This window comes from Canis aureus, chromosome 5, assembly GCF_053574225.1.
Source record: "Canis aureus isolate CA01 chromosome 5, VMU_Caureus_v.1.0, whole genome shotgun sequence".
Classification (NCBI taxonomy): Eukaryota; Metazoa; Chordata; class Mammalia; order Carnivora; family Canidae; genus Canis; species Canis aureus.
This window is the reverse complement of record NC_135615.1, coordinates 6,826,709-6,849,180: the sequence shown is the minus strand read 5'-3', so window position 1 is coordinate 6,849,180 and position 22,472 is coordinate 6,826,709. Positions and strand designations below refer to the sequence as shown.

The window sequence follows — 22,472 nt, the reverse complement described above, 5'->3', positions numbered from 1 at the left end:
TCTTACTGAGAGAGAAATTTTGAAATATCTGATTATAATTGTCAATTTACCTGTTTTGTCTTTCATTTCTATAATTTTTTACTTCATGTATTTTTAAGATCTATTGGACACATAAACATATAGAATGATTATATCTTCTTGATGACTAGACCCCTTGATTATTATTAAATGATGCTTTTTATCCTTGGTAATATTCTTTGCTCTGAAACCTACTTTGCCTGATAATATAAAGACTCCCAACTTTCTTATGCTAAGTGGTTAGTGATATATCATTTTTAATACTTTCAATTTATTTTTATGTTTGTATTTAAAGTGGGTTTTTTTTGTAGATAGCATGTAGTGGGCTTGCTTTTCTAAATTCTGAACCATTTATATTTAATATGATTATTGATATGGTTGAGTTTGACTGACTCGACTATTTGATGTCTTTTATCTTGGTTACGTCTGTTATTTTCCCTAGTCTTCACATGGGTTCCCCTCATTTCAGCATAAAACCTCTTTAGACAGGGGATCCCTGGGTGGCTCAGCAGTTTAGTTCCTGCCTTTGGCCCAGGGCGCGATCCTGGAGTCCCGGGATCGAGTCCCACATCAGGCTCCTGGCATGGAGCCTGCTTCTCCCTCCTCCTGTGTCTCTGCCTCTCTCTCTCTCTCTCTCTCTCTCTGTCTATCATAAATAAATAAATCTTTAAAAAGAAAAAAAAACCTCTAGACGGAAAGCTGGAGTAATCATAGGGCTCACCTTATTTGTTTCCCTTCATTTAAGGATCAGTGCCCTGTACTGCTTGATGTACAGCATATAAAAACTGTTATATCTAGATAAATGCTGATTAATTCTTCATAATAAGGTACTTAGGGCAAAGACATAGAGACAGAAACAGAATGTGGTTGCCAGGGGCTGGTGGTGGGAGGAATAGAGAGCTAGTATTTAATGGGTATGAAGTTTTAGTTTTACAAGATGAAAAAAGTTATGGACATGGATGGTGGTGATGATTGCATTACATCATGAATGTTTTTAATGCTAATGACCTGTGCATCTAATCTCATGTTTTCTACCCTTATAAAATATGCAACCAGGCTCTCAACACTATGTTCTGTTTCCTATCAGCACCATGTCTCACTGGCCAGGGAGAAGAGAACTTCACAATCAAAGATGTGATAGTGACTCTGAATCTCAAAGATATCAGAGGCATTTGGGTTCTGTATTCACCTAGATAATGCAAACATAATAATAATGATGACAGCAATAATAATATAGAAATCTGTTTAGAAATTGCAAAAAAGTACTGAGTACTTTTATTTACTCCTAATAGCAACACTCTGAGGAGGAATACTTTTACAGATGAGTCATTGAGTCTTGAAAATGTTTAGCAGCTTTCCCAGTGTTACCCCTATGGGAAGGCTTAGAAATAAGCTTGAAAGTTTGGGTTTTTCAATCCTGTATTATGCTGTCTCCAAGATTCTAAGATAACCATAGCCCTTTGCATGTATAACTTTAAATATGAAATACAGCTCAGCCATTATTAGGGGGAAATGTACCATAGTTCCTTACAGCTCACATCTCTACCTTGGTTTATTACAGGTTTGTTTATCAGGTCTACTATAAAGGCAAAGTGGATATATTTTCTGAAATAAGATCTATGCTAATTTTAGTTCCTGTTTCTATGCATTGATGAATTTTTAAAAGGCTTTCATTTATTTTGTTGTTAAATAGTTGATTAATGTATAAGTGTTGTTACATTGAAATGATTAATCCCTCAGTAAATTTCCTCTAGCTGCTTAGTTTTTAGAGAAACTTAAATTTTTAGCTCTTATTTGGCTAATATTAAGTAATGGTATTTATTAAGTAAGGGGTCTATTCTAATTAATGTGCTACTAGTCCTTTGTATATTTATTATGCTTCCAAGCAACCTCCAAGTCTATAGTAATTTTGGTAAATTTTTCTAAAACTTTCCCTTAAATAAAAAACAAACAACAAGTGGAAGTCCACAGCCACCCCTCTGAAGTTTATGTTTACTATCTCTGTCCACTCTGCTGTCTGCAGTAAGTTTCACATTTGAAGAGTGAACAGTCAGTGTGCAGCCCAGTGTAAAAGCACACACATCCATTGCAGCACTTTTCCTGGGAACAAGGGAAGGGGGAAGACAGCAGAGCAGAGGCACTGCCAGCCACAACCCAGGCAGGGTCCCATGCACATCATTACCCCGAGCCAGCCTTTTGCCACCACAAAGAATGTGAAGGATTTGTCAAAACATGTAGCCTTAAAGACAAAACAAAACAAAACAAACAAAAAACCATGTAGCCTTGAGGCGCCTAGGAGGCTCAGCTGGTTAAGTGCCCAACTCTTGATTTGGGCTTGTGTCACTTTTTCTCAGGGTTGTGAGATTGAGCCCTGAATCAGGCTCCTTGCAGGGCATGAAGCCTGCTTAAGATTCTATCTCCCTCTCCCACTGCCCCCAACCCTGGCATGCATGCACATGTTCTCACCCTCTCTCTCTCTCACTCTAAAAAACAAACAAAAAGTATGTAGCCTTTACTTCTCACCTAAAAGAATGAGAGGGAAAATAATAATCTTTCTGAAGTGATACCAAATTCTGGAGATATATTTAAACATTACTGTTGAGATGATGAACTCTTAGATTGTGGGTTGTTTATCATGCTTGGTGAGGGGTGGAACAGGAGAGAAGGTGAACTAACATTTCTGTGCCCACCATGTGCCAGACATACTGTCACATGTCATCAAAATTCTGTAAGGCAGACAGCATTATCCCCTTGATGTGGTTTCAAAACGCAGCTCAGAGACTAAGAAAATGATCCATGGGCAACACAATTTAAGTACCACAGCTGGTATTCAAATCCAGGTCTGCCTGGCTTCTGCGGCCATAATTTTTCACTACACTAGAATATTTTTATACCTTCGTTGTGTGCATTTAAGTAGCCCTAGCAGGATCCCTGGGTAACTCAGAGGTTTAGCGCCTGCCTTTGGCCCAGTGCGTGATCCTGGAGACCCGGGATCAAGTCCCATATCAGGCTCCTGGCGTGGAGCCTGCTTCCCCCTTTGCCTGTGTCTCTGCCTCTCTCTCTCTCTCTCTCTCTCTGTGTGTGTCTTTCATGAATGAATAAATAAATAAAATCTTTTTAAAAAGAATAAGTAGCCCTAGCACCAGGCGCACTTATTTCTGAATGTTAGATTGAACACATCCATTGCTCTCAACCATTCTTGGTTTTCTTATAACCACTTCATATGAATTAATAATCCCTATGATTTTTAAGGCCCATTGTAAAGCTTACCTTTGCATTAAAGAAAATCTCAGAAGTCATTTAACACATACACGCTTGAAACAAATTGTTCTGTTTATTAGAATCACACCATATCTTGTGGCAATTAAAGGAAACCTAACACTTACCTGTACTTTTTCTAATCTCCAAGCTGGATTTTTTTTCTGAAATTAAAATTTGTTACAAATTTTTATATAATATTATTTTATCCCTAAATTTCTCATACATACTAAACCAAGGATGAATACTGTGGGATCAATAATTTTTTTTAATACTTAAGTAAATGAAGAAAGTCTTCTAGTCATTAAGGATTCTAAAATGTATATTAATTTCATCCCCATTCCTACAGGTAACCTGCCACATTCTAAAACTAAAAATATAATAAATTATCAAATGAGGATTTCAGAAAAATCAATCAACTTGACAAAGGTAAGAAAATGCATTTTGCATGACAGTGAATCTGAGAATCTAACCTTTATAATGGCAGTGTTGAGTGTGCTCTTAAAAGTAAACCACATTTTAGGTTTTCTTTCTTTGATCTTTATTTTCTGCTTAACTAGTTATGTTCATATTACTGCTAGCCACTAAAGTAATCATGCATTTATGATACATTCCTAACTCTTCCTTTTTAGCTCATTTTAATGTTGCACTAAAACCAACTAAAAATATATTAGCTAAGTTCTGAGATATTCACATTCCTTAAAAGACCAATGAAAATTCCAATGAGACTGACAAAACAATTACCCTAAGTAAAAATTTTAACATTTTGTTATTTTATGTATTTGAATTTATAGACCATGATAACTTGAAGGAAATTCTATGTGCTCCTTGGAGATCATAAAGTAGAGTAGATACTGAAGCATCACTGTCTTTCTTGGTCTTTATAGGATGAAACTGGAGAAGCCACACGTCGTGCCATAGAGACAACCAACATGAAGACACAAACAGTTGCATCATATTTTAGAGTAAGATATTAAATTATGATGTGTTATGCTTAGGAATCTCATTATTTCTTTAATTTTAGAGTCAGGGAGGGGAAGAACAAGATGAAAAGAGAGAAGGACACCTGGGTGGCTTAGTTGAGTATCTTCCCTTGGCTCAGTTCATGATCCCAGGGTCCTGGGATTGAGTTCTGTAACAGGCTCCCCATAGGGAGCCTGCTTCTCCCTCTGCCTATGTCTCTGCCTCTCTCTCTCTGTATCTCTCATGAATAAACAAATAAAATCTTCAAAAAAAAATATGAAGAGAGAGAATCCTAAGCAGACTCCATGCCAGCACAGAGCCTGACTTAGGAGTCGATCTCACAACCCATGAGATCATAACCTGGGCCAAAATCAAGTCAGAGGCTTACCTGACTGAGCCACCCAGGCACCCCAGGAAGGTTATTAATTTTGAGAGTACAGATCAAAAGCTAGTAATAAATATCAGAGTCCTATCAGCAAAAGTTAATTCTCATCATATTCCATTTATTATTTGTTAAATACAGACTATAGTAGAGAGTACTGCCAAAAACCTATGGATTGGTTTGCTTTGATATTTTACCTATAAAATTATTGCATACTGAGTCAGTCTTAATGGAAGTTTACACCTTGGTTAAAATTTGTCCAAAGAACCAAACGCATTTCCACTGGAACAAAACCTGACAGGGTTTTTAATTCAGTGCTGTGATAACTACCTATCACTTCTCCATCCCACTCCTAAATAATCTTAGGGTGGACAGATGGGCTAAATCTGAGCATCCATGTCTATTCCATATCTCTCTGCACATAGACAAGATGAAAACCTCAAAAGAAAAATAGAACTGGTATAAGCACGGGGCAAGAAGAACGGATGCCAGGGAAGTAGGGTAACATGCCAAGAAAGTCAATCACTGTGTCCTTAACATGGGGTCAGGTGACCTTTCTTACTTTTCTTCTTTGGACAATATGGGAGAAAAGGCAGAAAGGAAGTACTTTATTTCCTCTTTGCTCTGAAGAACTCTAGATAACCCTGCCTTTGTTATTGGTGTCTGTTCTTTTTTATCTCTTCTGATAAAATCATATTGAGGCACCTGGGTGCTCAGTCAGTTAAGCATCTGCCTTTGGCTCAGGTCATGATCTCAGAGTCCTGGGATCAAGCCCCACATTGGACTTCCTGCTTGGCAGGGAGTCTGCTTCTCCCTCCTTCTCTCCCCTTCTCCACTACTCATGCTCTCCCTCACTCTCTCTCAAATGAATAAATAAAATCTTTTTTTTAAATTGAAATTTTTTAAATTTTAATTAAATAATATGAATCCAATGAATATAGAGAAAATACCAACTAAAAATTGGAAATTATTAATAGTATCATTTAAGGTGGGAAAAACGGAGGAAATTAGGCTAAATTTACTATATGTATTCAGTAAGTAAATCTAGTTTTCTAACAGAATCATGAAATACTTTTAAAAATAGCTGAATAGTTTTTTTTAATATATTTCAAGACCTAAGCTCATAGCAGACAGTGTGTGCTTAATCATCTTTGAGTAGCACCTAGTACATTAAGATATGCTTAATATCTCTCACATTTGCTGCTGATACATTCACCTTACACCAGGACCACAGCAGAGCTGAATTACCAAGCATATTTGCAGATGGATTATTTTCCTTTTTTTTTTAAGTGAGTTATCCAAGACCATCATCAGTCCACTGTTGTTGACATCAAACACTGTGTGTATGTTTAAAACATTAGTTCATAAGATCGTTTTACTCTTCAGGCTGAAGTGAAAAATGATAGACGATCATTCCATAGAGTATATAATGTTTTTTTAAAAGTTATTTTTCATTCTGCAGACAGTGAACGTAGTGTAACACCATGCCTTGGTCCCTAGGAAAAACCAGTGCCTAAATTGTAGTATGCTCCTGCTCAGAATGCCAACAGCAAGTGAATCACTTCTGTTAATTCCAGTACCTGGCAGGTGCTTGCATGGCTACAGAAGGAATGATGGCTCACAGATAAGTGTAATGAAAAGGGGCCCCAAAGTGGCAAGGATCAGAAGATCACATCTGAGTTTCAGTGCCTAAGAAGCAGTCATGCAAATCCAGGGCTTTATCATTTTTGTAATTCCAGTATTTGGCTTGCTCTGGATTTGTAACCGTAGGCTTCTATATTTCCAACACTAAAAGAAATCCAGCTGACACCAGCTGTCTATGTTTATACATTTGTTACCTTGCCAGTAAATTGCAGCGCTGGTCTTTAACATCCTCATTTTCTGAGATTCCACTTTTAGTTGAGCTGTGAACGTCCTAATATGTTATACTTAGCTATCCCGTAGTTGCTGTTGCTGAACACACAGTTTTCATATCTATGTGACTTTGAAAATTCTAAAATAAAATAAAATTCAAATAAAAATGTGAAATTCTAAAATAAATAGCACAATTATCAAACTCGAGTAGATTAGAGTACTTAAATGAATTTGCTTATTTTTGTAACTCCTATATCCTATTTGTGACACTGCTTTAACTTCTCATTCCTTATTTTAAACCAGGAGATGATTCTGACAGGCATTGAAGATTTACTTTCATACTTTCTATAAAGAAAGAATTGAACAAGGAAATTAATAGTGTAAGCAAGAAATTAAATTGTATGCCTAAATATTACATATCAGCAAGCTTCTGTGAGAGGATATAATTACTTACAAATTATATGAAAAGTATTTTCATCTCTTAATTAAAGTTGCTTTAAGAATGTACAGGCAACCTTTTAATAGCTAAGTTCCAAGTTATTGCCTCTATATTTTTATGAGTAAATCTGTACTTTTAAAAATATGCTACAAATAAAATTTTCATTAATACGGGTTTTCCTCCATCGACTGAATTAATGTGAACACATGTAACATCCAATTTTCAGGGCTTTTTTTCTTAGAATTAAAAAAAAAAGACTTAAGTTTCTGTATGCTACACTGGGAAATTTATTTTTGTTGCATATTATAGTATTCCCTAATGGATTTGTTATCCAAAATGGTGGTGGGCCAACCTCACTTTGTCCGTTGCATCAAACCAAATAATGAACGTCAGGCAAGAAAATATGACAAAGAGAAAGTTCTCCTACAGCTTCGCTACACAGGAATTCTGGAAACAGCAAGAATTCGAAGGCTGGGATACTCACATCGGATACTTTTCACCAACTTTATAAAGCGGTATGTGGACTTCTTTTCAAAGCTCCATATAATATATAGTTTGTAGAGAAATTCATCAGAAGAATTCTAGGAAACAACATAGGAAAAAGAATCACTTAGGTGTTCTAGAAGGGAGGTATTTTGTTTCTGTAAATGGTTCTGCATTGAAAGAGAAAGTAACTAAGGCTGGAAGTTTCCGTTCTCATCTGGAAGATCCTGTGTGGTCGCGTAGGATACATGTCATGGGCATATGATTGAAAAGCCTAAGCTTCTGTACGGAGTGGCTAGAGGGCCTGGGTTCTCATCCCAGCGCTCATGCTGTGTGACCTTTGGGTTGTACCAATGATTCTCAAGAGAGGGAAATTCTCCCCCTGTTCAGAGAACATTTGTTAAGGTCTGGAAACCTTGTTGGTTGTCACAACTGGTGGGATCGGGGTTGCTGTTGGCATCTTGTGTATAGAGTTCTGGGATGCTGCTAAGCATCCTACAAGGCCCAGGAAAGCCCCCACCCCCCATCCCCCGCCCAGCAAATAGTTATCCAACCTAAAATGTTAACAGTGCTGCTGAGATCGAGAAACCATGGCCTATACCAAACCTCATTTTCCCCTCGTTTAATAAATCTGCCATGACTGCCTGGTGGAACTGCTCGCAGGATCAAATGAGACATTATCTCTAACAGTATTTAGAAGACAAAAAGAGACTCAATTTGGTAGAAGAGGTCCTTTTTTAGTATTTGAAATTAATGTAAAATGAATTAGGCTATATATTAAATATATTTTAAGTAATACATTTGTGGTGATATAGAGATTCAGTACCTTATGTATTTAATGCCCATGTTTCTGATATTTATCAATTCTATGATTACTATTAGCTGTTAAACTTGGTTTGTTTTCCAAATATTACAATTTTCAGGAGAAACCTAGTACTTAAGGAATTCTCTATGTGTAACATTCTCTGGCCTTTTCCAGGAATTAGGGTTAAGAACAAAGCAAAGTTTCTACTCCCTCCCTGCAAAAACAAAACAAAACATTGTCTTATCCTGTATCAAGCATTCTTTTACTTGGGGTAATCTACACCCTTCCTAAATAAAATGAAAATTCTTATTATTTTTGCAAATTTTCATATTTTCAGGTATCTGTGGTAGTTTTTTGCCTTTTCTCACCCCTTTGGACACCTGGAAAAGAAAAGAAAGGTATTTTTAAAAAACACAAAACAGGGATCCCTGGGTGGCGCAGCGGTTTGGCGCCTGCCTTTGGCCCAGGGCGTGATCCTGGAGACCCGGGATCGAATCCCACGTCGGGCTCCCAGTGCATGGAGCCTGCTTCTCCCTCTGCCTGTGTCTCTGCCTCTCTCTCTCTCTCTCTCTCTGTGACTATCATAAATAAATAAAAATTAAAAAAAAAAAAACCACAAAACAGGTTTAGAAGCATTCAGGTATTCAGTAAGTAATTACTACCTAGCTTGTTTTTTTAAGAAATAACTTTTAAAAGCTAGGAAATAAGTAGATACTTCATTCTGATTTATAATTGAGAAAAAAAGATAAGAAAGGCATTCATTTTCAGCACCTTAAGAGATGAGGAAAACTCTACCACTTCTTCATGATGACAGAGAACCTAAACATACTTGATACGAAGGAATTTCAGATTTAAAATTAAAATCAAAATGTGAACTAATTTCATATTTTTCATTTTTTAGAAGAGTTGATCTTTAACTTGCTTAAAACTTAGTATAAATAATATTAATATAATATTACTATAATTTCCATGGAATTTCAATGACCTTTTCTTTAGGCACAAGGTAATGTGCTGGGGTACCTGGGTGGCTCCGTCAGTTAAGTGTCCAGTTCCTAATCTGGTTCAGGTATTGATCTCACAGTTTTGAGTTCAAGCCCCATGTTGGGCTCCACGCTGGGGGTATGCTAACCATTGCAGAGTACAACACATTTTAAAACTACCTCGAGGGCACCTGGGTGGCTCAGTGGTTGAATGTCTGCCTTTGGCTCAGGTTGTGATCCTGGGGTCATGGGATTAAGTCCTACATCAAGCTCCCCACAGGGAGCCTGCTACTCCCCCTGCCTATGTCTCTGCCTTTCTTTATGTGTCTCCCATGAATAAATAAAATCTTCTTAAAAATTATGTAGAGAGAGCTTCAAATGCTATATTAAACTTATAGTTTCAGTTATCCATGGTTTTACAATGTGGACAGTAAGGAGAACTAAACCTATTTTCTTGATGATATGGTAGTTGAAAGTTGCTTACTTAGAAGATCAGAAGTGAGAATAAATTTGTAAATGTATCTCAAAGTCCCATGCTATATAGAATATCAAGTTACTATATGATAAGCGAGGAGTAGAAAAAAAAGTTCAGTATACAGAGAACACATGAATGGCTGTTCTGAATACAAGTTCCAGAAATAAAAGGCTAAACCTTTTCTCTGTCACTGATTTGAAAGCTGTCATCTAAATTGGCAAAGACCCTTAGGAGGCAGAACAATATGCAAAGGCCCTGTAGATGTGTAAATAGGAGTAAATAATTGTCCTTCCTTAGTCTTTGAGTAACCCTCTGTATGATGCAGAATTCATCAGACTCTTTGTCCATTCTGTTGTAGATAAACACTTCTGTTTTGTGACAAAGAAATAATCTTAAGGGAAGATACACAACATGAACTTTGCACGGGATGTTTAGTGTAGATATTTCAAATGAACCCTTATACTAAGAAGCCACTGAAGTAAGCTCCGTTTTTCTACGAGGCACCTATACAATGGTTCGGCTACCAGAGCTCTAGTTCAACCAAAACTATTTTTTTTTATTGGAGTTCAATTTGCCAACATATAGCATAACACCCAGTGCTCATCCCATCAAGTGCCCCACTCAGTGCCCATCACCCAGTCACCCCAACCGCCCGCCCACCTCCCTTTCCACCACCCTTTGTTCGTTTCCCAGAGTTAGGAGTCTCTCATGTTCTGTCTCCCTCTCAGATATTTCCCACTCATTTTTTCTCCTTTCCCCTTTATTCCCTTTCACTAGTTTTTATATTCCCCAAATGAATGAGACCATATAATCCAAAACTTTTTAAAAAGATTTTATTATTTATTTATTTATTTATTTATTTATTTATTTATTTATTTATGAAAGCCACAGACAGAGGCAAAGACATAGGCAGAGGGAGCAGCAGGCCCCTGCAGTGAGCCTGATGTGGGACTCGATCCCTGGACCCTGGGATCATGACCTGAGCCAAAGGCAGATGCTCAACCACTGAGCCACCCAGGTGCCCCTCAACCAAAACTTATTGAAGGCAGTAGTATAGTGAAGTATGTAAGTACACATGCTTTGAAGTCAGAAAACCAAGTCTGAAGAGAAAAAAATGAAAGAAAATCCAAGTTCAAACCCCAGTCCTGGGTCACTATCTAAATGTGTGATCCTGTTCAAAGTTACTTTGAGTAACTGCTATAAGCTTCAAGCTTTGATCTTTCTTACTTGCGAATTGGGATAATGGTAATAGTATCCACTCTATATGTGGTTATGACCACTAAATGAAATAATATATATATGAATTATATTAATAGAACCTAGTGTCATCAATACATATTATTTATAATATTTTCATTATTATTCTTGCCTCCACTCCAAGCTCCCAATATTGCTTATTACCTATGGTCTTGAATCCCACAACATAAACCATGAAGCTAGCCCGTAAAAAACAAAGCAGAGCCAGTATGTTGGCTTTAAAACAAGTCCTTAAAACAAGAGATGCAACAAAGCAAGAGTCTGGGGGCTTTCCTACATAAATTACTTCTGATCTACTTCGGTGTTTATTTTCACAGCAATTCCCAGAGGCAGGTCATTAGTCCTTCAGCAAATATTAAATTGAGTACCCACTATGTTCTAGTCTTTGATAAAAAGATTAGCCCAAATCTTATCCCAAAGATTGAAGATCCAAAGATTAATAAAAGAACTTCTGACATTAAGAACTCACAGACTACTGGTGGGGAACAGGGACCTAATTATGTACATTATCGTACAATGTAATGTAAATTCCAGGAACAAAGGTGCTCATCTGCTGTGTTCACTGCTATGTCCTCAGCACTTAGAAGGATGCCTAGCATATAGTAGGTACTCAGTAAATATTTATCAAGTGAATGAAAGAATAGTGGATACTTTAATAAAAGTATGCTCAGGACACTCAGAGCATAACATGGAGATGGTGGAAATGAGGACAGAAGACTTCTTAGATTATAGTAGAAATTCAGATAAAGCAAAGAATGATTAAACTAATATATAAGTACATACCATAGATATCATAACTTAGAACATAAACATATATTGATTTTTCAACCTTTTGATATAGGCTCAATTTTTTTCTTTGAATAAAAGTCCACTAACCAGAGTTTACTGGCTTTTTTACATAAGCTATCCATAACCCCTTATTTATGATTTCCAGTTACTGTTTCTTTTTTTTTTTTAAGATTTTATTTATTCATGAGAGATACAGAGAGAGAGAGGCAGAGACATAGACAGAGGGAGAAGCAGGCCCCATGCTGGGAGCCTGATGTGGGACTTGATCCTGGGACCGTGGGATCATGCCCTGAGTTGAAGGCAGACGCTCAACTGCTGAGCCACCCAGGCGTCCCACCAGTTACTATTTCTTGAGATGAAGCAGGAAGTTAAAGATATTTGTAAAATAATCATAGGGCTGAATATTTCTTGCTTCTTAAGATTCTCCTCAACCCTTTGTAATGGCTTGGTCCACATTTAATTCCATAAGGTTTAAACCACTTCTTTAGGAAGTCTTACCAAAGAATTTAATGCAGTTTTGTGGCAACAACTCTCTGGCTTTCCTCACTCATAGTTCATTAGTTTACATAATATGTTTTTGAATCATGTCACCTCAAGTGCAGTTGGCATAAACAGGTTTGGCAGCAAACTCAGCTCACCTGGCAGGAGCAGAAGCACACAGGCACCCGAGTGAGAGCTATCACCCGTGAGCTCCAAGTATGCAGTGGACACCCACCACTGCATCTTAATGTCAATTAATCAATTAGTCTATTCATTAAAGATACGTTAAGAGAGTTTCTAGAATATTGAAAGAGTAAGTCTTCCTGAAAGGAACAAGCCATGAGGATGAAAGATGTGCAGAGAAAAACACATACAAAGGCATAGGGGCATGAGCAAACATGGCCTTTTGGCAGAATTTTAAATAGCTTTTATTACCAGAGCTCAAGCTGTCCATAGAAACTAGCAAACAATGAGGCTGGAAAGGCAGGCAGGGATACAAAGGAGGAGGGAGCTTTCATGCCCATCTTCATATATGTCAACTAATTTTAAATGACTACTTTTTGACAGGTATGACCTTTGCATTTCCTACATTTCTGCTGCTCACCAACTTATATACGTCATGTGCCCAGCTTTTGAAAGCACTTCTTTTTGCCATCACAGCTTAGAGCTTGGGATATTCTTGGAGACTTTCAAGTAGGGAAAGGACATGATCAGATTTTCATTGTGTTAAGACAATTCAGACACAGCTAGGGGAGGAAAGGGAGGGAGAATGGACATAACCAGTTGGAAGGCAATTAGAGAATGGAAGGGTGAGAAGGGGTGATGAAGTAGGTTCAAGGCAATGGCAGCAGGAAAAGAGAGAAAGAAATGAATTTCAGAGAGGTTTGTAAGCTTGTTGGATACACTGAGTGGAGAATAGGGAAGAATATGGGATGACACATGGATTTCTAGCATTACCGTCTTTGAAAAAGGGGTGATAGCATTCACAGGGATAGGAAGTAGCAGAAGAGAGGGAAGGTAATGGCTTGCTGAGTTTGGGGTGCCTGTGGGATAACCAGGTTGGGTGCGGAGCGGGCAGTCAGGAGTGATATGTTTAGAGTCTGTGGAAAGAGAGCTGAAAATGAAGATTTAGGACTCATCCACTGGAGAATGGTTGGAACTCTATATGTAAATGAGACACCTGTGGAGAGAGCCTAGAAAGAAATGGAACAGTGGAGAACACTAAGATTTGAGTGGCAAGTCTAAATAGGAAGCATGTTGGGGAGATGGACAAGGAGAAGAAGCAGGGAAACAAGGTGGGATGCAAACATGGGGACACTCAAGCCAGAGAAAAAGGCAATCAGTATCCAGTGCTACAAAGGGAACACTTCAGATCAGATTGAAAGGCATCCCTTTAGATTTCATCACTGAAACTTCTCATGTGATTAAAGAAGAGTCCTTACTACTTACTGTGAAACTAAATCTGATTCCAGGAACTGCAGAGCAATGGGAAGTGAAAAAAAAAAAAATGGAGACAGTGATTTTAAGCATTCTTTCAACTGATCTGCACAGCTAGTGGCAGAGAATGGTTTCAGGTGAGACAGATGTGGAGGGTTTGTTTTGTGCTAAATGGAAGGAGCCAGAAGAGAGAAAAGGGATTGACACATGGGAGAGAAGAGGGGGAGGAATGGATGTCTCCTCCTCTGAAGAAGAGCAGAATCCAAAGTGGACAAGCCAATCCATAGCTGGGGACAGATCAGCAAAGCTTGTGTCTGGTGGCCTCTGCTAAAATCTCCCAGGAGCAATGCAGAGAGTAGGAGCTGGGAGAGAACAGGGCAACAGAGATTAAACAGTTGTAAAGATTGAGCAAGAAACATGGTGATGGACACCAAGTAGGATTCTGGGTGTTTCTGTGGGCCTGGCTGACTCAGGAAACAGGAGGGTTCCTGGGGAACACACTGCAAATGAACAGTGATTTTCTCTGGCAGATTTCCAAAGCCTGACAGAAGGGCAGAGAACAATGACTGGGTGGCCCAGATTTGCCATGTTTGCAGAGCAAACAAATGAACAAGAGGGAGCCCACTAAGGGGTTGCTCACATGATGAACCAGGAGATCCTGCTAGATCTGCAAAGAAGTAAAACCAGGAGATGATTGGTAGGCTGAGAGGGCAGAGTAGCTCTTTAGTCATGGTATGTCCATGAGCAAGTTTAGTTCTCAAGGTGGCAGGCCTGTGGGTGAGGGCATGCTGATGGGCACCCCCTGAGGTTATTTGCACAAATAGCAAAAGCTATGGCCATCACATCTTTCTAGACCATTGGAGGCCAGGATTCTCCAAAGAGCCTAGCAGAAACTGGTTCATCTGCAAATTTAACAGGATGAAACTTGGTGGAGCTAGAATGTGTTCTTTTTTGTGTATATAACAATGTTTTTTATTAATTCAGTTAAACTGGACAAATTGCTTGAAAGATTTTCCCCCTTTTTTAAAAATTTAAATTCAATTAGCCAACATAGAGTACATACTTAGTTTCTGGTGTAGTGTTCAGTATTTCATCAGTTGTGTGTAACACCCAGTACTCATTGCATCATGTGCCCTCCTTAAAGCCCATCACCCAGTTACCCCATTCCCCTACCCACCTCCCCTCCAGCAACCCTCAGTTTGTTTCCTATAGTTAAGAGTCTCTCATGGTTTTTCTCCCTCTCTTATGACTTCCCACTCAGTTGTCCCTCCCTTCCCCTATGGTCCTCTGCACTGTTTCTTATATTCCACATATGAGTAAAACCATATGATAATTGTCTTTCTCTGGTTGACTTAGAGATTTTATTTACAGACTCATTTTTAGATGAAGCAATTGGTACTTGAAGAGGTTCCCTGATGTGTCTAAATTTACACAGGTAATAGTCAAGGTCAGAACTCTGCTCTCTTGACCAGACTACCTCAGTCTTCCGCACATTATGCCCTCTGTTTCAAAATTCAAAACCTACCAAATGCTTTGTCTCCTCCAGACTGACAGGTTAATCTTACACCAAGAAATTAAGTAAAAGTAAGGGAGTGTTGAAAACTCTAGAAAACTGCCTTTTTGCCCAAGATCATTGGCCAAGGTAGACTGGGTTTTTATTCCTTTCATTCACCTGGTCAGCTTGAAAAACTTAGAGCCTATTTCAGTTCTCTCCTGCATTAACTCCTTACTCACTTCCTCTCCTCAATTTTATGTATTAAACCAATAGAGAAATTCTCCAGTGAGAGACATAGTATAACTCAAGGAAATACAGTGATAAAAGGCATATATATAGGGGTGGAAAGTCTGCAGAGAATTAAACTCCTTTGTCCAATTTTAAGATCAGCTTAAATGTTTTTGTGAAGATGAGAAAAGAATAAAATCCTTCCCTGTGCTGGCCACTGCAATCCTTGTACTTTTAGTACCCAGAGAAAGGGTGCTTTTTTAAAAAATACCCAACTGATTTTTTTCTTAAGTGGAGTTTTTGTGGGGAATTTTGGTGTTGAGGGTTGAAAAGGAATCACTAAACTGAGAAAATAGTGCTCAAATTTACAGAAACAGACTGGTCTGGATTTTTGTCTGTCTACTTTAGAGTTCTGGGAATGCCTACAGGGTCTCCTGCACTAAGTCTGGGAGTCTCTTCCTTCCTTGCACAGAGCTGTCAAGTGTCCACCCGGCTACTGAGGCGTGGAACCTTTGTGAAATACTAACCAGCCCTTTCTTGCACCTGAAGGTACCATGTTCTCTGTTACAAGTGGAATGAAGAGCCCCTAGTGAGCCCTGACACCTGTGCGGCCATTTTGGAAAAAGCTGGTCTTGACAACTGGGCCCTCGGAAAAACGAAAGTAATGTCTTCATGTAACTTTCCAGAAAAAAAAATTAATAATTCTGTTGGATTTACTGAGAATTGTAACGTTTTACAGTGCCTGAAAATATTATGGCTTTTTTCTGTTACAGAATCTGTAGCTTAAATTACGGAATTAAGTTGATAATTTATAAAGGTTTTCTTCAGCAAAATTAAACACTTTCTTGTTTGTAAGGTTTCTTTTAAGAAAAGTTTCTCTTAAAAAAAAGTTTCCCTTGAAGATTTATTTTCTAAAAAGATGAAATTTAGAGTGAATATACTTCATTTCAAATAGTACTGACAACATACTGACATATTACCTCTTTTTTGTGACCACCAAATATAGTCAGGAAATATTCAGAATGTATTAATATATAAATGAATATCATGTAGTATATAACATATACAGAATATATTCTGCAGAAAATCATAATGATCTGAATCACAATGAGATATAATTTGTTTTCCTAATTCTCAAATCTGTTTCTGTTATAAACTTGAAATTTATCTGGAGCAAAATATTCACCATTGTTAGTAGACTTGCTATATGTGTTTGGATATCAGTGTGTTTATGGATTAGATTTGAGCCCTGAGAGATCTTAACTTATTTAATCTCTTAGAGAATGAACTAAAAAAAATCATAACAAATTTTGAATATGGAAGTAAGACAGGTGGCTGCATAGGCTTCTCAAATATCCTCTAGCCTGAAAAATTGGGAGTGAGGAAATAGAGAGGATACCAGGTCTCGGGTACACTGAACACATCACTGGGGGACAATGGAAAAAGAGCCAATCTGCAGAAAAGAAGTACTCAGGAATTGACCACTCAGGAATAACCACTGCCAGCCATACCACAAACCTACAGAGACTGAAACAAACTTCCGTATCAGTTGCGTCTTGGGGTAGAAGATGCCGGGGAGAATTTTCATCATGTTTACATGAGAAGTTACTCCAAAAACAATTGAAGAGTTTTAAAAAATATATTTATCTTAGGCTGAGTGTCCCACATGTTTAGAAATCTCTATTTACTTCAGTATTAAGTAAGGGGGAGATTCTGAGCACTAAAAAGGTGTGTATTTTATTTACACCATTTTCTTTTAGGTGATCACAAAGATGACTTTTGTTAGGCTGAAATCTCATGATTTCTGGTCTGAAACACATGCCTAACTTCCAGTGGAGTGTTAACTTGTTAAAAGGGCCGTTTGCAGTTCCAGTTCTGCCTGGTATTTAAGTAGCATTTCAAAGCTATTTGTATTTTTCCACTTCACCTTTCCATCTCATTAAGATGGATAAGAATATTCAATATGGAAACATTTCTAATACTGTGCAAAAAATAAATAAATAAATAGATGACCTTTTTAAACAGACTGAATTTTAAATGAATTGTCAACAGTGGAATAGACTAAATATATTAACATGTAGAATCCCATAGAAATTAAAACTAAATTCAATCAAAACCTATCATGCTCAACTGTTTGCCTGTGGTGCCAAGCTTTTAAGTAATGGAACTGCCCAGAGGATTCTACATTCAATGTTCCCAGTTCTTATGGCTCAACTGTTATATTTGAATTTAAGTAACTTTCTTAGTGGATTCAATAAACTCTTTTAGGTGACTTTTATTAGGAAGTGTATCCTTTAAAACAACAACAACAACAACAAAAAATCTTCGTATTTCCTGGAGGAGGTAGAAAACTCTTAAATGAGAACCACTCCAGGCTGTCAGGCTCCTCCATTTCCTCAATCCCTCTTGATTCTAGAATGGTTGAAAGTCAGCCATCCTTTCTCCATTGGTGGCCACTGGGTCTAGTGAGAATGTTGTTCTGTCTGGAGCCATCTCTCTGCCTTATTCCCCTTAAAAGCCCCAGAGGGCTGCCTTATTCACCTTTGTATCCACAGGAGATAAGTACATACAGCAGATCTTATAAACGTTTGATGAATGAATTGCTACAGCTATAAGTGTCCTCTGTCTTACAACTAGATTTGTAAAGATTTTTAAATTTGGGAAATAGTTGTTTTTTAAAAACATAAAACTTAGCTTCACTCAGAGTGTATGTTGCTAAAACTTTGATAAAAGAGCTGAACATCCTCCACTCTTAGTGGCCCATTCAGCAAAACCTGTTGCAAATGACACTATGATTGCTAAACAGTATTCCTTCTCGAAAGAGGTTTTTTTCAAGAATAAAAATCTGTACCAGTATAGCAAAATTCAGGCCAAAGAAGAAAAAGATAGTGCTGTCCAAAATCTTAAAAAGATTCAGAATATGATCCGTTCTTCAAAGCATAGCCCATGACAGTTTCACATTTGTGTGCCATAATTTTATTTGTATTTTATTTTAATTCTTTTAAGGTGTTCCTGAAATACTACCATGTGGAACAGTTAAATTTAATGCGAAAGGAAGCCATTGACAAGCTTATTTTGATTCAAGCCTGTGTCAGAGGATTCTTGGATTCAAGAAGATACCAAAAAATACAGGAGAAAAGGAAAGAGAGTGCTATAATAATACAGTCAGGTAATCACTCAGGTGGTCTCATGGTATAACAAAATATTAAACGTCTAGAGATGGACATAAAATCTAATATTATATACAAACCTCCATTCTTTTTCTTTTTTTTTTACAAACCTCCATTCTTATGTAGCTTTTGTATTTAATTCCAGACTCTGTCACATTGATATTTTCTCTATACAAATCTAAATCATATTGTTTTAGTGATTGACACTTTTAATATTTGAATGTTTTGTTTTAAATAAAATAATTTAATTTTTCAATTTTCTGCCAAGCATCAATGAAACACAGTTGACCTATTGTGCAAGATATGACAAGTGATTGAATTAATTATAGATCTCAGAAATCATTATTATAATCCACTGGACAATAACATTTTTCCTACTTTATTCCAAAGGTTATACTTGCCATAATTTTTTACCATTTGATTAAATCTCATTTTGTTAAAGGGCATCCATTTCTTTCTATTAACTGTAGGGAAATAATATTTATAATCATACTTCACAAATTTTTATTAAAACATATCAATAGACTTTAGGTTTCATTTTCCATTTTTCTGTGAGAAACTAAATTTAAAACCTGGCATGGATTAATACAGTATCTTTCAAAATGTGTTGATTGGACTTCCATAGTAAAAACTATATTTTATTTTGTATTCTGTATTTTATATACACACATGCTACAAGGAATGCACTCTGATATTTTCTATTCCAGCTTATTCCACTTCATTTTTAGATGCTAGATTTGGCTGACTAAGTCAATTTTATGATCCACTATGGATTTGCAGCCTGCTTTCTGAAGAACACTGACATGGCGAGCAGAATCACTAACATTTGAAAGATTCATGTTCTAGTTGCAGATCTGTCAGTTCATAATGGTTCATCTCTTTGGGGATTTAAAAGCCGGTACTTTCTCACTACAGAATCAAAATGCAAATCCCTATAATTTGGAATCCAATTCTTTATCCACGATTCTGAAATTTATAAAATACTTAAGAAAAGGTTTTTCAGGGATGCCTGGGTGGCTCAGTGGTTGAGCACTTGCCTTCGGCCCAGGGCGTGATCCTGGAACCCCAGGATGGAGTCCCACATCAGGCTCCCTGCGTGGAGCCTGCTTCTCCCTCTGCCTGGGTCTCTGCCTCTCTCTGTGTGTCTCTCACAAATAAATAAATAAAATCTTAAGAAAAAAAAAAGAAAAGGTTTTTCATAACTCATCTGGCAATGAAACATGACATAATATTTATAGTCCTTTATTCATTGCCCATAGTAAAAATACTACTTTTCTGGAGAAATATTCATGTTTTTGATGATGGAATGCTGCCCTGACATGGGGAATGTTAAGGAGGATATATGTTGTTTCCTCTGAATTACCTTTATAAAATAAAAAAGTTTAAATCAGAATTCTGAAAAATACCTGATTCCAAGGACAATTAGCCAAAAAGTCCAAAACATATACTTAGATAATAAAGGCTTTCTCTCATAAATAACTGAAGTAAATTATTAGTAGATTTTAAGCAAATGAATACATTTTGTCTTTTTCATCAGCTTACTTCATCTCTTTCATTTTAGTTCATCCTTGAACTTGCCTTAATATAAAAGGCAATTAGTTATTTTCTTGCTATTGCTTGTCATCTAGAAGAATCTTGTTAATGAACAATTTTTTTAATGAACAATATTTTTAATGAACATGTTCTATTTGGAGTCTTTAATTCTATTTTCCCCTTTGACATTGTTGGTCAAAAAATTTGTTTCTATTCACTTAAGTAATTTCTTTTTCTTTACTATGATTAACACTACTCTGGACCTTATATGTTTCAGCTGCAAGAGGACATCTAGTCAGGAAACAAAGAAAAGAAATCATTAACATGAAAAACACAGCAACCATTCAGACTCATGATCAGAAATTTGACTATAAGAAAAACTTTGAAAATGAAAGGTATAGTGATGTTCATTCTTATACCATTTTAACATTATACGTTTTTCAGGTTTCTAATATATATCCATTAAATGTCAGTGAACAGCCAGTGGCCACTCTTGTGTTCTTTGTCCTGTTTGGGAGTTCATTGGCGTTTCACCAATGACCGCCCTTTTGTGCCACAGTTTTTTCTCCTTCCTAGGCTTCTGCCAGATTGCTCTCTGCATTTCTGCTCCTAACTCTAAGTATCCTTTGCTAATTCCTCCTCTTCTTTCCATATTTAAATCCTCCTCCACATTTAAATATTATCTCTGGACATTCTCATTCATTCCCATGACCTTAATAACCAATATGCCGTTAACTCCTAAGTCATAATCCAATCTTCAAAGCTTGGCACTTTGCCCTTTCTTCTCTTGACCCTTCATATCTATATTTCTAAGTGCATATTAGCAGATCCACCTGAATTCATTCATACAGAAGGCTTTATGTTAAGCTGTGGGGACACATAGATAAATAGACAAAACCCTGACCCTAACAATTGCTCACAGAATCATGGAAAGGAAATATAACCAATGAAATGCATGATTCTGGAAACACAAGTTAACTCTGCTATGAAACATGCAAAGGGTACAGTAGGGACATGGAAGATCTTGGTAAGTAATAGGGGAAGGGATATAAGTATATAGATTTTGCCTTACTGGTAAAACTTAAGTTGATCGAAAGATGAATAAGTTGTATCTCTTTATAAGAGATAAAGAGCATTTCAGCCCCAATCCCAGGACCCTTGTCTTTTTTTTTTTTTTTTCCAAATGTATTGGGATCAAATTGACATATAACACTGGGTCAGTTTAAGATGTACAACATGGTGGTTTGATACACGTATATATTGTGAAACAATTACCATGGTAAAGTTAGTTAACATTTTCATCACCTGTAATTACAACTGTGTGTGTGTGTGTGTGGTAAGAACACGTCTCTTAACAACTTTCAGGTCTATAATACGGTATCATTAACAGTCACCATGCTGTATATTAGATCCCAAAAACTTACTCATCTTTTTAAAAATTTCAACTTCATTAAGGTATAATTTTTATATAAAATTGTAAGATATTTGAAGTGTGCATCATGATGATTTGATAGATGTATACATTGTGAAAGGATTTCCCCATCTAATTCATTACCACATCCATCACCTTACATAGTTCTTTTTTATGCTTTTTTAATGAGAACATTTAAAACGTACTCCCTTAGCAAATTTCAGTTCTACAAAACATGTATAGTCCCATGATTTACATGAGATCCTCAGATTAAGTCATCGTATAGATGGAAGGTTATATCCTTTTACCAACTTTTATTTCCCCCACCTACCCTTCACAACCACAACTCTCTGTTTCTATGAGATTGACTTTTTCTTTTGATTTTCAGATTCCACACATAAATAATACCATGCAGTATTTTTCTTCCTCTGTCTAGCTTATTTCATCCATGTTATCACAAATGGCAGGATTTCCTTCTTCCTCATGGCTGAACAATACTCCATTGTATACATAGACCATACCTTCTTTATCCATTCATCCATTAATGGACACTTAAGTTATTTCCATCTCTTGGCTATTGTGAATAGTACTTCAATGAACATGGAAGTGCAGAGATCTCTTTGAGATAATTGTTTTGTTTCCTTTGGATATACAACCAGAAGTAGAATTGCTGCTGGTAATGCTATTTAGTTTTTTTGAGGAACCTCCATATTGTTTTCCATAATGGTACCAATTGCATTCCCACCAACATTCTCACTGCATAAGGATTCTCTTTTCTTCTCATTATCACCAATACTTGTTTTGTCCTTTGTAATAGTAACCATTCTAAGAGGTGTGAGATGATATCTCATTGTGGTTTTGATTTGCATTTTTCCTGATGATTAGTGATGTTGAGTCCCTTTTCATGCACCTGTTGGCCATTTGAAAATGCCTTCAATCTTCTTTGAAAAATGCCTATTCAGATCCTCTGCCCATTTTTAAATCAGGTTATTTTTTATTTTTATTTTTTTTGCTA

At 36.9% G+C, this 22,472-nt stretch overlaps 1 protein-coding gene across 5 annotated transcripts in view; it reads left to right on the top strand.

Annotated features, from left to right (window-relative positions):
* MYO3A (myosin IIIA) overlaps positions 1 to 22,472 on the top strand; it is a 239,889-nt gene that overhangs the window by 176,714 nt on the left and 40,703 nt on the right. For all 5 annotated transcript variants that reach the window (XM_077896753.1, XM_077896752.1, XM_077896751.1 and 2 more), the window contains 6 exons: positions 3,626 to 3,705; positions 4,164 to 4,241; positions 7,224 to 7,429; positions 15,893 to 16,004; positions 18,350 to 18,512; positions 20,324 to 20,441. In XM_077896753.1, coding sequence (XP_077752879.1) covers positions 3,626 to 3,705; positions 4,164 to 4,241; positions 7,224 to 7,429; positions 15,893 to 16,004; positions 18,350 to 18,512; positions 20,324 to 20,441 — 757 coding nt within the window. The remainder of the gene's footprint in view (positions 1 to 3,625; positions 3,706 to 4,163; positions 4,242 to 7,223; positions 7,430 to 15,892; positions 16,005 to 18,349; positions 18,513 to 20,323; positions 20,442 to 22,472) is intronic.